This window comes from Sinohyriopsis cumingii, chromosome 9, assembly GCF_028554795.1.
Source record: "Sinohyriopsis cumingii isolate HCF-2022 chromosome 9, ASM2855479v2, whole genome shotgun sequence".
NCBI classification, from domain to species: domain Eukaryota; kingdom Metazoa; phylum Mollusca; class Bivalvia; order Unionida; family Unionidae; genus Sinohyriopsis; species Sinohyriopsis cumingii.
In genome coordinates this window covers 50,361,503-50,377,619 of record NC_142969.1, presented here as the reverse complement: position 1 = coordinate 50,377,619, position 16,117 = coordinate 50,361,503, and the positions used below count along the sequence as shown (strand labels likewise).

Genomic DNA, 16,117 nt, shown 5'->3' with positions numbered 1-16,117 from the left:
TATTAGGTACAAATTGAAAATAGATCTTTTGAAGAACCTATTAATCAGTTGTGATATTTTAATTCTTATGAAAATGAATATTGAGGTTTCAATTTAAATTCAATGTAGATCGGGCAGTTCTCGTCGTGAGTCAGACATACTGTTCAAAATCATTTCTTGACAGTAAGCTAACAGAAACCTAAACAAATCTATGCAAGTTCTCTATAATTTTCTGTCAGCGTTTCTATTATTAGTCTGACAGAAAGAATTATTCCCTGTTTCCTATTCTACAACAGTATTGCATTTGCGTAGCATCGAAATGCCAGAAAAAAACAACATCCCAATTCAGATTATAATACTTTCTATATATTTTCTGTCTTCAGTGGTTTCTGCCACTGTCGGTCGTTTTCGTTGTGCACAAATCCTGAAATCACTTTAATTCATTTAACTTTCTTTTGTTTGTCTTTCTTATCAAGGGAACAATAAAATGAAGTATTTGTGGAAATTGGTCTCTTTACAGCTAGTAACTGAAGATATAATGCCGAGGTATTACACCACAAATATCTTATTCAAAGCTACATTGTTGTTAAAAATAACCTAATTAATATATAAATATCGCATGTTTAAGTAGTGTTTGATAGGAATGCTTTCGGTACAAAATATTGTTCCATGTGTGTGTTCAGATACTTATGTGAACCTCATTTGCTCTTAGTGGGAGATATATATGATAATGCAAACATTTTACCCCATGAAGAATGGAATCATGCTTGTATAGTATGTTACAAGGATTTAAATTAATTTGATGAAACATATCTGTGATATTTCATATGGCATATATTAAACAGGGCATGTTTCTGTGTCTATAAAAACGCAAGAGGAAGCGCGATAAATATACTTAAAGCGTTTATAACATTTAAAACTATTGTAGTTGAACATATAGTCTGGATGACTGTAGGACTACAGCGTCTGTACCTAATCATATTCCACTGAGAGTACCTTCCTATTCCAGACAAGGGTTTAGCTTTGGATACGGCTTTCAGCGATTTTTTTATTATCGCATAAAGTTGTCCACCTCGTCCACCTTCTTCTGCACTTCTACCATATTACCAGAATAAGGCCATTTCTTTAGAATTAACAAGACACAGAGTTAGAGATCTCTTTACAATGTCAAAACGAAGACACTTCTTTTATCGGAGAAATGACCAAGAAAAGAGACAATGACAACAAACGAAAACCATGAATAGTGAATAGAAGGAAGACAGGAACAATAGAATTAGAAATGTGTCACAGAACATTTTAGGGACCTAAAACAGCCGATGGGAGTATATGAAGCCAATTTGGCGAAACTCAAGAAAGAGGTTCTTCCATAAGCAAGATGTCTAACCCTACATGATACTGAATGTCACTGGGATCTCAGAATCGACAGGAACTACCAACAAAGTAGAATTAGCAGGTCACTGACGTAGAAAAGTGTTAATCAGTTGAAGCTGACGCTGAAAGGTCCACGAAATTTTGTCCAATCCCAACGATCCTTTATGGTGCCATCTTTACCTCTCAGAAAGATATAATAGTGCAAATCTTGCCACATAAAGGAAACAAAATCTACCAAGAAACCGTTAAAATTCATTGAACAACAATTTTGTAAAATATCAATTCATGGTTACATTAGCATTTTTCGGAGTATTATCGGGAAAACAAATTACACTGAAATTAGAAACACTTTGTTTCATGAAAGTTCATCTTCACTTAGAAATGTCTTGATTTTGTATTTCATCTTTTAAAAACGTTATCCCACTTAATCTGATTCTGAAATATCATCTTTCTTTTCTTTTCTATTCTTTTCGTCTCAATCTCTTAGACGGACTGGATTGCATTGAAAATTGTAACACGTATACTACTTTGGTCTCTATGCCTAATCTCTTCTTTCTTAGTGTTGTCTTTTGTTTTACATTGTGGGGATAACGCAGTCAAATCTCTTTTTATAGACAAGTATAGCAAGCATCATAAATGTTTTTTCGAAAGGAGTAGTTTGGGTCTCTCCATAATTCATCTTCGTATATTTTAAATAATATCTCTCTGTAAATCTCTGTCTAGAAGTGTGCTTGTATGTGGCTCCTTCATGCTCACGTGTTGAAAGTGAAAATGATAGAAATAGATTTATCCATAGTCACTTCAAACATAAATCATCCACCGTCAGGAAATGATCAGGGAATTCCAAGAAGAAACTAGATACAAATCATTAATGGTGTGTCGTGTCATTACATGCCTTCAGAGGAGTTTGACACAAGTACAATGCTTAAAGTTCGGAAAGTAAATTATTGATCCTTATTCAATACATATATCCAGAGAATAAGGAAGGACCGCTTACACTTACACTGTTATATTTAAAGAGTTTCATTCCAAAGTCCATGCTGACAAACAGCTGCATTTATTATGCTGGTATTGGAGAAAAGATATTTTGCAACTCACTACTGCTGACGACACTTGACAACTCCTGCATTGAATTTAGTACACCTGCTAAATTAATATCCTCCATAATATTAGACAAACTTTAAGACCTTCAACAATACAACGATAAGACTGATATGAGAGATATAAATTTTTCCCTTCCTGTGAGATACATTTCACCTCTGTTATATACTTTAAGACCTTCGTTTAACGCCATTTTTCAACACACGATAGGCTAAACATGGCGGCCAGTATTAATGGTAGAGGAAGAACCCAGTAAAACCCCGGAAAGAAACACCGACTCACGACAAGCTACTGGCAAGCTTTCTCACATACCCACATTGGCCGAGTCAGAGACTCGAACCCACGCAGACAGAGGTGAGATGGCAGTGATCAGTAACGAAGAGCGCTTTAGACCACTCGGCCACTCGGGACCCCGGTGTGTCGTCTTAAGTTTTGTACATGATTAGAAATTGATTGTCCCGTAAGACAATGGTCATTTCAAAACCATATGTATACATAGCTGACTTTTGTATATGGTTGTCTATTGTAAGCTGTTTGTATATTATCGTGAAATGTCCAAGAAACAAACTTGTTTACGACTCGATTATAATTTTCCATTGAAATTACTCACATCTACGTCTATTGAAAATGTTTATATAGGGACTTGGTAAACAAGTAATTCATTCCTATCTTCGATCAATCTCTTTTGGACAGTCTGTAGTAATCTTTTCTAATCAGAGTAGTGTGCAGATATAATTCAAGATGAATTATTTATTAAAATTGTTCATTGGAATTACAAAGTGCTTATCGGCCTCCGGACTCAACACTACACTACTTTGGGAGTATTGTGAACTCATTCAAAGATATTCTGGTACATCAGGATATTCAAAACTATTAGAATTCATTTGGAAAGTTCTATAATTTTGGAACATTCTATATTATTAGACTTTTATAATTACATGTGCTTTTATTCACAAAACTGTAAGTGTATCTAGAATTTCCACTTTATATGGTAAAGAAATAAATAATTCGTTGATTTTACTTAATTTATTGCGTTCATCTTTTCCCGTTACATAATTTTAGACGAAGAGTCACAACACTTCTTGCACGCAGAGCAAACTATTTTATTCTTTGATCCACTCCTGACGATGAAATGAAGTGTCATCAAGATTGGCGAGTTGAACATGTAAAAAGGACAAAGAACATATAAAGGACAAACCCGCCTGGAGTAACATCAAGCCAGTATGTCTGGATAGTATTAAGGCACGAAAGGTAACTCTAGGTACGTACGATTGATGGTGGCGCTCCACCATTGTTATAAACAACAGATACATCACTAGCCCTCCACCATCATCTCACATAGATGTCATAATTGCAACAAGAGTTGCAATCCTTTTTGGATCGAACAGATTTTACTGAAACGTAAAAGTCACAACGACATTGATACTTATACAATATATTCAACTTTTCACCAAAGAGCTTTAGACAAAACTGCCAAAACAAGACCTAAATGATTTCAAGAATAAAAGAAAAAAGACAAAAGCAGCTACGGATCAACCATACGCGGTCAGGAGTATGAAAGAGAAAAAGAAATAAATTAAAACCACCACTGTTCAAGCACATTGCCGCCCATGTGTTGCAGCCCTGTTGCCACCTTCTGATACCCAGATTGTGTAAGAAGTGAAATTTCTCTTCCAAAAGATGGCGCCAACACCCTCTCTATCGAAATAGAAAAATAAAGAAGCAAAGGCAAATAGTGAAGTATAGAAAGGAAACAATTAAAACAATACGTGGAAAGTTCCGTTCCAACTATTATGGATTGTTGGAAACGTCAAACATCGCAATCCAAAATACCATACAACCCTAAGAGTATCAAAGATCCGGTGATTTAATGACTCGAAGGTTGGACACACTTTTTGAAAGTATTTACTGCAATCCTGCCCATGTGGCCGGCAACGGAAGAATTAAAAACATACAACGTCCAGTCAAACGCAAACTAAACGTTTATATCTACAGGATGTTTTACACTCTTGTGCAAAACGCAAATGACTTAGTAGACGTACTCCATTTACATTCTAGATCTAAGCTACAAATATTGTTTGTATCATTTATGTGTGTACAAACTTGGCACTGGTGTTTCCATTGACATCTAAAACAAGTTACGATTTAGTACGAGGGTTACACATCATCATATGAACACATCACATCGAATAAGTCAAACTGTGTTGGAATGGATATCCTCCAGTTTTTGATTCATTGAGGGCAGCTTCACAAAACTCAGTGGCTACAAAAAAAGGTAGAACTGATGAACATCGCGTTAAACTCTGCACTTTTTCTCGGAGATAGACTACAGAAATTGCTAACACAAAAACAAATCGGCAGTGGGTGTCTCTTTGCGATATATTGTGTCATTGGGACAGCTATTGGAAACAAGAATTTGCAAGAACAAAGTAACAGCTTCTTTTTTACTCAAATCCCCTATTAAAATATGTCGGTATGAATAATAAGCACGGTAGACAAAAATATAGGAGACATAATAACCTTTCTGAACCGGTGGAAAATCATTATTCTCAATGACATTGCTTGATTTTTTGGAGACGAGAACCATCCAACTATAAATAAATAGATTTTATTTGACTATACCTAGAAACGGTTATATGAATATGTTTCACAGCAACAAATTATGTTCTTTCACAGACAACAAAGTGCTCTAGGAAGTGCGTTTAGTATAGATCAATCATTCCACTCAAGTTCTGAGCATGATCGTGCCTCAGGGGTTGTCGCAGAAATATTCGACGAACAAGTAGAAATAAACTTGGAAAATATTATCCTAGCTTTACGAGAACAATAGTATCCCCATCTTTTACCAACTCAATATTTACGACTTAAAACTTCCTATAGGGTATTATTTTATTAGTGGACGTGTTGTCGATACCAGTTAAACTATGTTCAACGATCAGTTTGGCAAAGCACACGAAAAAACTCACTGATGTGTATTGATCGAGTACCATCCGCCTTCTCATCGTCTACAATTGTACTTTTCTGACAGCAGAAAGTTCTCTTTCATATTTTTGTCTCAGTCGAAATACATCATCAGCAACAACAGCAACCCATTTCTCAAGTTTGTTTAATATTCAGTAGAAATAAACAAAAGTCTCAGTTTGATGCTTGTGTAATCTGGTGTCGAGGACACCGTGATGCGAAGCACATCCTCTCCATTGCTGGTAGTAATTACATTCCAATGGACTCTGCAAAAACTTCCAAAGATAAAGGAGGAAGCACGTATGACATAACCCAGAATTTGAGCATTCTATGCATCTTTCTGTCATTGAATTGTATTTGAACATCATCAGTTTAATATAATAGTATATCTTAGATAAAATAGTTTATTCTCCAGAACACAAATAATTGTGTTCATCCAGGCAGCAGCACAAAGCTTTTGAGATCCAGAGAAATACCTAGTCAGTCACTTTACACTCTTGTCAAAACCATTGAGACAAGGACATACAGGAGCTATGTGACTTTTAAATGTAAACATGATCATGTTATCTTCTGTTTTACAATATATTTCGCAATTAGGGCTTTTCAACACTTGACGGCAAGTTTTTTTCTTCTGTTGTGACCAGTATTGAAATTTTGAGTTTTTGAGTTATATGTTAATTTTCCTTCAGATTATTTGGACTCCAGAAGATTAAATCGTTTCACTGGAAATATGTATTCATACAGAATTCTTGATCAAGGCCTTTTGTTGAACATTTTATTTCGATTTCCAAGACCGGAGGATTAATTATTATGTTTGTACAAAAATCTGTATACGTCAATACAGTACAGGCTACAGCATACGTCATCGCCTTCCATTCTTGGATTCTTCCGAGGGACTCGAACTTGGAATCGTTAGAACATTTCAATATTAGGACTTCAAAGATTTTATTTGTGGATTATTCTTGTATTATGTTTGGATTTGATTCTGGAAACCGGAAGTTCTCATATTGTTTTCATTTTTACAGTATTTTTCCAGGGAAATATATTATTTGCAATATTTTCCAAAGCTTGTCGTTTTCACTCTTTATTGTGTTACTGTTTATTCGAGCCTAAAGAGGTAACATAAGAACCAACTGGAATGCGAATGCGTGAATTCTAATTGTGGTCTCTGTCTGCATCGGACGATCGAACGCAGCGGAATGTATGAAAGGTTGCCTGCTGTCTAGCCCGTCTGGGATTTGTATATGTCACAGATATATTTAACATCATAGACCCATGAAAACACCAACGGCCTTTTCAGGGCGAATCATATGTTTCAGAAAAGAAATGCTGCTCAAAATATTGCTGATTAATCAATGTTAATCAATGTTGATGCATTGTTTCAGTTTATTTAAAATAATAAGGATCTAAAACAAATCATATGCAATATTACTATTTCGGTAACTTGAGAGTCGTACGAGCGCATTTATCTTGTGTAATGGGACGGTATTTCTCATTCTTAAGGATGCCAATTGCAAAGCTCTTTTGCTACAAGCAGATATATTTCTTCAATTATACAAATCTCTGAATGAACAAAAGCACAGCAAATAGACTAAACAGTTTACTGTTAATTCATTTAAAGACAATTTGGGATTATAACGATGATTCTTCCGTATTGTTAATATACCTTTGATATACAGACTATGATTCAGAATACCTTTGGAAATTATTCAAAGTACTCGATATTTTTAGAATTGATAAAACATTTTCTACTTTTGGATTTAATTTACTGTAAGCTATGTTTAATTATATCACGTTGTATTTTACGGAAACACATTATATTTCACAATTGTAATTTTTTTTCCGGTTTCAGCTCTTTCTTGTTGTTCTTTTCAGAAAACATTCGAAACAGAACATCCACATATAACACAATAAGCTCACTTGTAAAATCCCGGATATGTATCATGTCTTTATTATTTGACTATTTACTGTCCCTTTTCAAGACAAATGGCAGTTGGACAGTCCTTCGATACAGAGTTGTTGGCATGGACTACATAATGCCTCTTGAGTCATTCCATTATAAAAGCGACTGACAGAACTAGATTTGTGACTAATGAAAATTATGCACAACCAGATGTGTGACCAATGACAATTATGCCACCTTTATGTCAAAAACTCAAGATGGGTTTGAATGTAGTCCAATATTGTTTGGAAAATTTACATAAACGCTTGGGGAAAAAATATGTAATATTATGTAATCGACAAAATTTCAATTATGTGATATTTTACCCAAATTGTATTTTTCCTAGGTATGTGAATTTTTGTGAAGGGCATTTATGTTTTTAAAATTGCATAGGGAACATATAACAATAAAACTATTTTTGCATGACTTGATAAAAGAAGGAATAAGATATTAGCCGTACTTATTCTCTCTCTCTCTCTCATTCTCTCTCTCTCTCTCTCTCTCTCTCTCTCTCTCTCTCTCTCTCTCTCTCTCTCTCTCTCTCTCTCTCTGTACCATCATCGCTCGATACAGGAGACATGTTATGCGATGATGTCACTGTAACAATGACGGTAAAACTGACAAACCGACGAAGGGAGAGAGAAAGAATGAAAACGAAAGGTTATATTCAATACTATGGTCAGTAGAAATGTTAAATACAAGATAATATTGACCCAGATATAAAAGAGTGAATAACTTAAAATATTTCAATTTCTTCTTGGTAATTCGTCATTTCGTTAAGTTTTCAATCTATTTGCCGCTTAACGACTTGCAATGTGCTCACTGTTTTGAGAGGTATGTCATGAGATTATTGAAGCGCTATACTGTGTTCATTAAAACCAGCATTCATGTTTAAATCATAGGTGTCTTTGATTTATGAATCAAATTAGAATCAAAATGAATCAAATTAGAAGCTCAAAAAAAGAAGCAAATTATCACGTTCCAAAAAGGATTATAAGTAGCTGCAAAAGCCACCGAACTACATTTTGTATCTGTCACAATGGGCAGAGATAGAAATGTTCACTACCTACGCCAATACATTTTCCTATAGTTAATCTGATTTCCATTGGCAATTTATAGTATTGACTCTGCATCATTGAAATAACACTTCTTGATAACATTTTCATGAAAGGAGAACAGGTAGGCCTCTTTTCCTGTAAATGAAACATACATCACACCAGATATCAAGGATAAGGCTTAAATATCAAATGTCTCTCTCTTATATATATATATATATATATATATATATATATATATATATATATATATATATATATATATATATATATATATATATATATATATATATATATATATATATATATATATATATATATATATATATATATATTTAACCAAGTTCACTGTGTATATAGATAGGACCCTTCATTAATATGACTAATGTTTTGTTACAATGTTGTTCCCTACGTCTAGAACAACGAAATATTATTATACAAACAAATTCAAACAAGAACAGCGAAAGCAATACTAATTATGCTACAACTTGTGTTATTAAAACTACTACTATTATTATTATTATGTCATTACTACTATTACTAATACCACTATTACTCCTGATACTACTACTATTATTATTATTATTATTGTTATTATTATCATTATCATTATCATTAGCATTAGTATTAGTATTAGTATTAGTAGTAGTATTATTACGGAGAAGAAGAAGAAAAAGAAGACGACGTATAATATTCAAAATAATAAAAAGTGATAGATGGCTACCGAACTTTAAGCAAGCAGTGGCAATTTTATATGAGAACACATAGGAACAAAATAAATTTGTCAATTACTTTCTGACACATAGGCCATATGTTTACAACAATTACGTATTTAATTCAAACTGATGATACATTATATATTTTCTTTCCTGATATTTGATTGATGGTGACTATGCTAGATAAATACAATTTTGATTTCACTGTCTTCAGTTATTAGTCCTCTCGCATAATAAAAAGTATAAGCCAAAATGAAAGGAGATTCCACACGTTTCACTGAAGTAATAACAATTCCATATACTGCAGGAACTTAAAATATCATAAACTTGTTGATACAGATATAGTTACATTCAATTTCAAAGTCATGTCTAGTCATAACGTGAAAATATGAGTAAGACTTCATTCGACATTATTATAATACAAGAAGTAAATGTGAACTGTTTTTGTAATACTAATGCAACTGTTGTTTAATATATTTGATATACATTCCGAAGAAATTGAACATACACTACACTCATGGTTTCCAATAAACCAGTATAAACGTTTATGTTGCAGAGCAATGAAACTGTATTCAAACTAGTTTGATCCAGGAAGGTTGCTTTTAAAGGGAAAGCCAACAACAGGTTCTTGTAGAAACTAAAACCACGTAAAAAAACTGTGGAATCTTGTAACTTAAAAACCGAAGCTTTAAACGGATGTCTAAGACGTTTCACTAAACATTAAATTAGTCAAATACAGATTTCAAACTAAGAAAACGAAAGGAAGTAGACATAAAAGTCAAGGTTGTCTGCGTTACTTGAAACCTTAGCAGAAACAAATTCTGCACAATATCTGCCAATTTCCATTTTCCAGAAAACTCAGTCTTTCTACAGTAATGTTGATCAATAGTGTGCACTTTTGTTTGAAAAAAGAAAATAATTTTTTGAATGCTTTAGAATAAGATTGATAACTTCATATATGTTACCTGCTAATGTGAGAACATAAACATAATCGCCGTACCATATTATCTTCTCATATAGCTTTCATAAACGTCTGCACAACTTCTGCCAATTTCAATTTTCCAGAAAACTCGTCTTCCTACAGTAATGTTGATCAATATTGTGTACTTTTGCTTAAAAGAAAACTAATTTAGTGAATGTTTTAGAATACTTCGAATTAACTCACTATTTCGTATATTTTCCCTTTAATATGAGAAAATAAAGATAGTTATCGTACCTTGTTCACATACAGCGTTGCATTCGTTTCCACATGCCGTGTACAAACAGGTTGTTCCACAACTTTTTTCTATTTTACACATTTCACACCTGATTACTGAATCAGATAACCCGGAAGCTGTAAAACAAAAATGTTAAACAATTATAATAATGAAATATAACGACAAAAGAAGTTTAATGTTATCTTGGCCTATATTAGCGTTCTTCTTTAGGGCTTGGATTCGACCAATTACCATACGGAATTTTGATATCTAGAGACATATATTCTACATGAATTATAACCCTCTATCGTCGTTCGGGTTTCGATCACTAATTCATCGCAAAATGCCTTACAGAATATAGGATTACAATGATAAAGTTGTGTTATTCCTTTCGATGCCATGTTACATATTAGGAATCCTAGATTAATGAATTAAGGTTTTAAGCATTACTTTGTTTGCGAAATCCATGGAAATGTTAGGATATTTAACTTGTATAAGTTTTCGCACTATTATTGTGTACACATTAAATCTAATATCAGGCAGTATATGCCCGATATAACTTAATAGATTTGTACATAATACGTATATCAGTTCTCAGATCAATGTTTAACATAGTATTCAACAGAATAAAAATAGATTCTTTAGCAAAAGAGTCACCACGTCATAGGCATAAATACACGCCAATATATATCTCTCCAACTGATTTATCTACGACACCATTTGACAGGATAAATGTACTCATTTGCAGATTCGAAGTTAAGGCAAAAAATGGTTGAAAAATAAATCTGTATCTAAGAATGAAACCAAATTCATTACTTAATTGTATGTATGCATAGTAAATTTCACGGAAAATACTATGTTACGGTGTTCCGTTGTTTTCAGGTATAATGTTAGTGGTGAGTTCAATTGAACATAATTTATCCAAATCAAGAGATTGTATTGAAATATTGTTTTACCTACCTGATTCAAAGCTTGAAATGTTGACGTATGTTGCAGCAACCCATAAATCATCGTTGAAATTACGTTCGCTGAATAGAGACACATCGAATGATGTTTCATTGGGCTTGAATAGTTTACCATGGTACTTCTGGCAGGTGCACTCTGCTTTTGACCATTCCACCAACTCAGGTACTTGAAAAACGATTCCATCAACTGCATATTGGCAAGATATATTAGAAGTTATCTACCAACGATTTAAAGATGCGACGAACCTAGATATGGGTGAATAATTTACATTGTTACATTACATACTTAATCGAATAGGTAAATCGTTTCTTTTCTTTTTGTGCAATGGTAAGCTTCTAAATGTACAACATATTCTGGAATGCAATGAATAATTAGCCCGACTGCTTTGAATTCACATATGCAACATCTTACACTGAAGAGTTTTATAATGCAAGCATTTCGGTAACGTTTCATACGCTTCCAACCGTTATGTTAATGCTATTAACGGCATACCACTTTCATTAATAAAACGAATTTATAATGCATGCATCAAATGATACTGTATACTGGGAACTTGATGGTTTTTATATCGGATTAAACGAATATCCCCTGATTCAGTGGATCTTACCATTGTCATTATCTTTTAATAAAAGACTGCTTACGGTATTTACCGCCAGCACCCACACTCAAGGGGATATGACCAAATATAATTTGGATGTTAGTTAAAAAAAGAAATCTTTTTTACATGCCGTGAACGTCAACAAGTAACTTCGTTTATTCTTTTTGTCAAGCTCATAATTCGAAGTCAGTGTTAGAAATGTTTTTTACTGGATCGTATACCGACCTTAATGCAGGGCGTTCACAAGATTTTGCAAGAATTATTTAAATGGTGTTTCAATACTAACAGACGTGCGCAAGGCTGAAACTATGAATTAAAAGAGCTGTGTGAGAAATGTTGTGTTGGTAAGTATTCTGGAATGAATATGCTGCTAGCATTAGGAAGAGGGTGTGTTGTCTACCCATGTTCTAATTCAGTACTGATCTATGGGCCGATTATATGATATGTACGAGATGTGGTATCAATCATGCAAACAATCCGGATATTGTCTAAAGGCACAGCTAAACAACACTCTGAAAATCAACTTGTGTAAAAGTACAATCCTTCATTGTCGTTAATAAAAGCAAGAATAAGAATCAAAGATTGTTAGGATGGAGTCTGATTTTACGATCATATATCATACAAATCAGATACAATAAGGGAAACAAAATTTGATGGTAGACACATTTTCACGTGTTTAGAAGTACAGAATTAGATTGGTTTGTATAAAGCATTGTATAATTTACGTTTTTTTTATTTTATACAGTGTGATTTATATGTATGTTTTACGAGATAAAACATATTCTATGATTTAAAACTTTCTTTCTCTTAAGTAGAAAGGTCTTATGGAATTATGTATCATCTTTGGAATTCATAACATAATTTCTTTTTTATAAGTTGTTATAAAGGAAGAAAATTCCTGATTTGATACTGCAGAAACGTTATTGCGCCTAAGGATATCTGTATACATTCCAGTCGAAGAAATGAAAAAAAGTAATAATCAAAATACAATATTTCGAGATACAATAGTCTAACAGGAACATGAGGACAACAGCAAATTCAAGATAATTTCTGTATCAGCGTTAATAAGTATGAGATTGTTGAAGGTCACTAACAGATTAGCAAAACTAAACAACAAAATATAACATGATATAATGCAAAAGAGCAATGGCGTGTTCTTTTGACAAGGATCGTTTAAAGACAGCATATTTATACGAAATTATATCTTTCCTTCTGGGTGCATCGATACCGTGGGAACCTTTTACGAAACATTCATTCTTCAGACTGATATATTATGTTTGTCTAAAATTAACTCGATCATATGACTACAGACCAAAAAAGTCTATCATGAACAATTCAAGTTAAACATTGCAGTTTAATGACTAATATGTAACGAAAATTGCAGTGATATCGTGCCACATCTTAGAAGACTTAATAAATTGGTTCACTAAAGATAAACACTTGATATCACTCACTCTTTCTGTGCTCATGAACTAGCTCACTATGGGTGAGTTTGAACTGCTAACATACTACAATGAATATATTATGGTGGACAACAGCATAAATGTACAATGATAAAGCATTCACGCATGATAACGTTAATCTAAACTGATCAGGAAAAACTCTAAAGACCCTGTTAAATATGATAATTCAAAATCTCAATCACTTCTCATGTGTCTGCACACCAAACGTTTGGAAATCGAGGAATACTTGCCGGAAAATGTTAATGTAGTCTGAAATCCATTCTCACTTAAATTTCAATGAAAACATAAGATAAGAACCTTAATGTAAACAGTATTGGTGAAAACAAACAGACAACAAATATTGGACAATTATCTATAGTAGAGGTTACAATTTCAACAATTCCAACTGTCACTTCGGCACACATCCTTGGATAATCAACGAATTAACAGAAAGAGAGAAAGGTAAACCAAAACTGTTATCAACATAGCGCATATTCGATATCCAACTTATAGAAAGTGTAACAAAACACTGTATCTATACATGTTACTAGCCTATCGTAAAACATTAACACAATGTTTGAAAATTTCGAAAGTAGTAGGAAAAACGAGTATTAGTTGACGGTGTTTTCAAAATAAGGAATGATTGTAGGTTGCTTCAGATACTCCAACAGAACACTTCAACAGAGTCAATCCAACCGATAACGGCTACACCTGCTGCTACGTTGAAAACGTAAGCTTTTATGGTCTAGTCAGCATCACTTTACGAACACGGGGGCGAAATATTTCGTTAAGCGTAACTTAATTCGATTATATCGAAAAGTAGAGGATGAGCTAGATTATGTCATCTGAAAACGTAAATAAATCGAATAAAAGTCAATGCGAAGACAACATCTCATAAACCGAAACACGAAAGGCCGAATAATCTATTTATAAAATATATCGTGCAATACATAGAGGAGAACATGTCACTGATACAAAGGTGACAGAGTTTATACCTAGCGAATTTGTTATTCAATCGTACCGCAATAATTTAAAGGAATCAAATTGTTCTTCGGTAAATCGTTGTCTAAAGAAATCACCTATATTTAACAATGTCTGCTCGGGAGATCCACGGAAAATTTCAAATTTACTTTAGTGTGTTATGTTTGCAATGTATATGTAGTATTAAATGAGAGAGCTTTTGACACACTAGTGTAAGCATCATTATTATATTAAAGGTTTTAATATATGCTACCGAGTATTACAAATATCATCAATTTGTGCCTGTGTTTATTATGAGTCACTTTGTAAAATGAAATAAATAAACAAAATCAAGCACTCAGTGACTCTCACTTATTCTTAGAAATATCTGGAAGCAATAAATGTTGTCACGGGTAACGCTTCTAAAATACTAAAATGGATTTCAAACGTTATGAAACGTCCTCTCTGTCTTCTTGAAATAACAAATCTTACAAAAGATTGTTAGCAAAGAGATTGTTTTCAAGTTCAGGTAATATCTAGTTAAACTTACCATGATAAATTGAACTCTTTTGCAAAATTCCGATCCAAATTATGAATTTACAAATAGTCGTACTGTCCATTGCAAATGAGCAGGCAGGAAGTTTAAAAACACAACGCGCAAGTATATTGATTTATTTATCTGACTAGGTCAAGTGGAGTATCCTTTGTTCAACGATAGGACTCCATATCGTATCAACACAGCTATGGTATTCGTGTGTTACTGTACAACTAACTCTTTAATGAAACTGTCCTCAAGCAGAACATCATCATATATGTGTTTAACCGTGTAGCTACTGATGATAAATGTGTATTTGTGTGGAAAATTATGTCTCAGTACAAGTCAAGTACAGAGAAGTCTGTAATGCTTAATTGATCTTGTTAATCTGCCGACTTTAGCTTTAAATACCTGCTGTTACAAGGAACGAATACAGCTACAATATAGTATTAAACCTTGACAGCGAAAATGCTGGCAAATGTTGTGGTGTTGCAGAGTCATCAATGCACTAGAAAATTGACACGACATGTAACACATTTGTTATGTATGTTAATACAGCATCTGTCATTACAATTACTACAAGATGTGTATACAGCCACTCGGCGCAGTGAAATATCGCATACTTGCAAACGATATCGTAAAGATAGTGGGGTATATATAGAAGAGGAGACAAAAGAATTGGAAATAATTGCGGCCGTATTACCCCGTGATGGAAAACTGAAGGATAAATGCGTGCATCGAGGAAATGATTTTCACTGATAGTGATATTTATAAGCCTATGTTATGTATCAGGGTCAGTACACACCGATGACCACCATCACTTGTAAGCCAGATGATATGGGTCTTGTCAGTGTACGTCAGGATTAGTATATTAGTTATTGCACAAAAAACCAGTTAGATATTCTGACATCAATTTGTATATTAGTGGCGAAGTAATCAAATACATACCAGAGACTAAAATTTTGTTGTATTTTCAATAAAACATATTCATTAGTTACAACAATATGTACAAAGGATTTTATAGTTGTGATTCAGGAGGGATGGAATTCTATAAAATAAATACTGTCAAATAGCACATTCTAGTCCGTCTGCAATTTAAATATTAGATCAATTTTGAAACCGTATTTTAACATAGTGACATCGACACACATACATATACACATGAAAACAAATCAATCAGCTATAAGATATGTCCGCTGTTACTAAATTTAGATCAACCTTCAGATGACTCTGAAACATTACTCAAAAGAATTTGACTAATAGAAACCAATTTAAGCATCCTGGAATGAAGGCTT

The 16,117-nt window shown here is 33.3% G+C and overlaps 1 protein-coding gene across 1 annotated transcript in view; it reads right to left on the bottom strand.

Moving 5' to 3' along the window:
* Nucleotides 1-14,930, bottom strand: part of LOC149791797 (uncharacterized) — a 157,504-nt gene extending 142,574 nt beyond the window's left edge. The window contains exons 1-3 of the mRNA XM_089969269.1: nucleotides 14,838-14,930; nucleotides 11,282-11,473; nucleotides 10,342-10,458 (exon numbers count right to left, since the gene is read on the bottom strand). Coding sequence (XP_089825395.1) covers nucleotides 10,342-10,458; nucleotides 11,282-11,473; nucleotides 14,838-14,907 — 379 coding nt within the window. The 5' untranslated portion in view covers nucleotides 14,908-14,930. The remainder of the gene's footprint in view (nucleotides 1-10,341; nucleotides 10,459-11,281; nucleotides 11,474-14,837) is intronic.
* Between the last annotated feature and the right edge of the window lie 1,187 nt (nucleotides 14,931-16,117).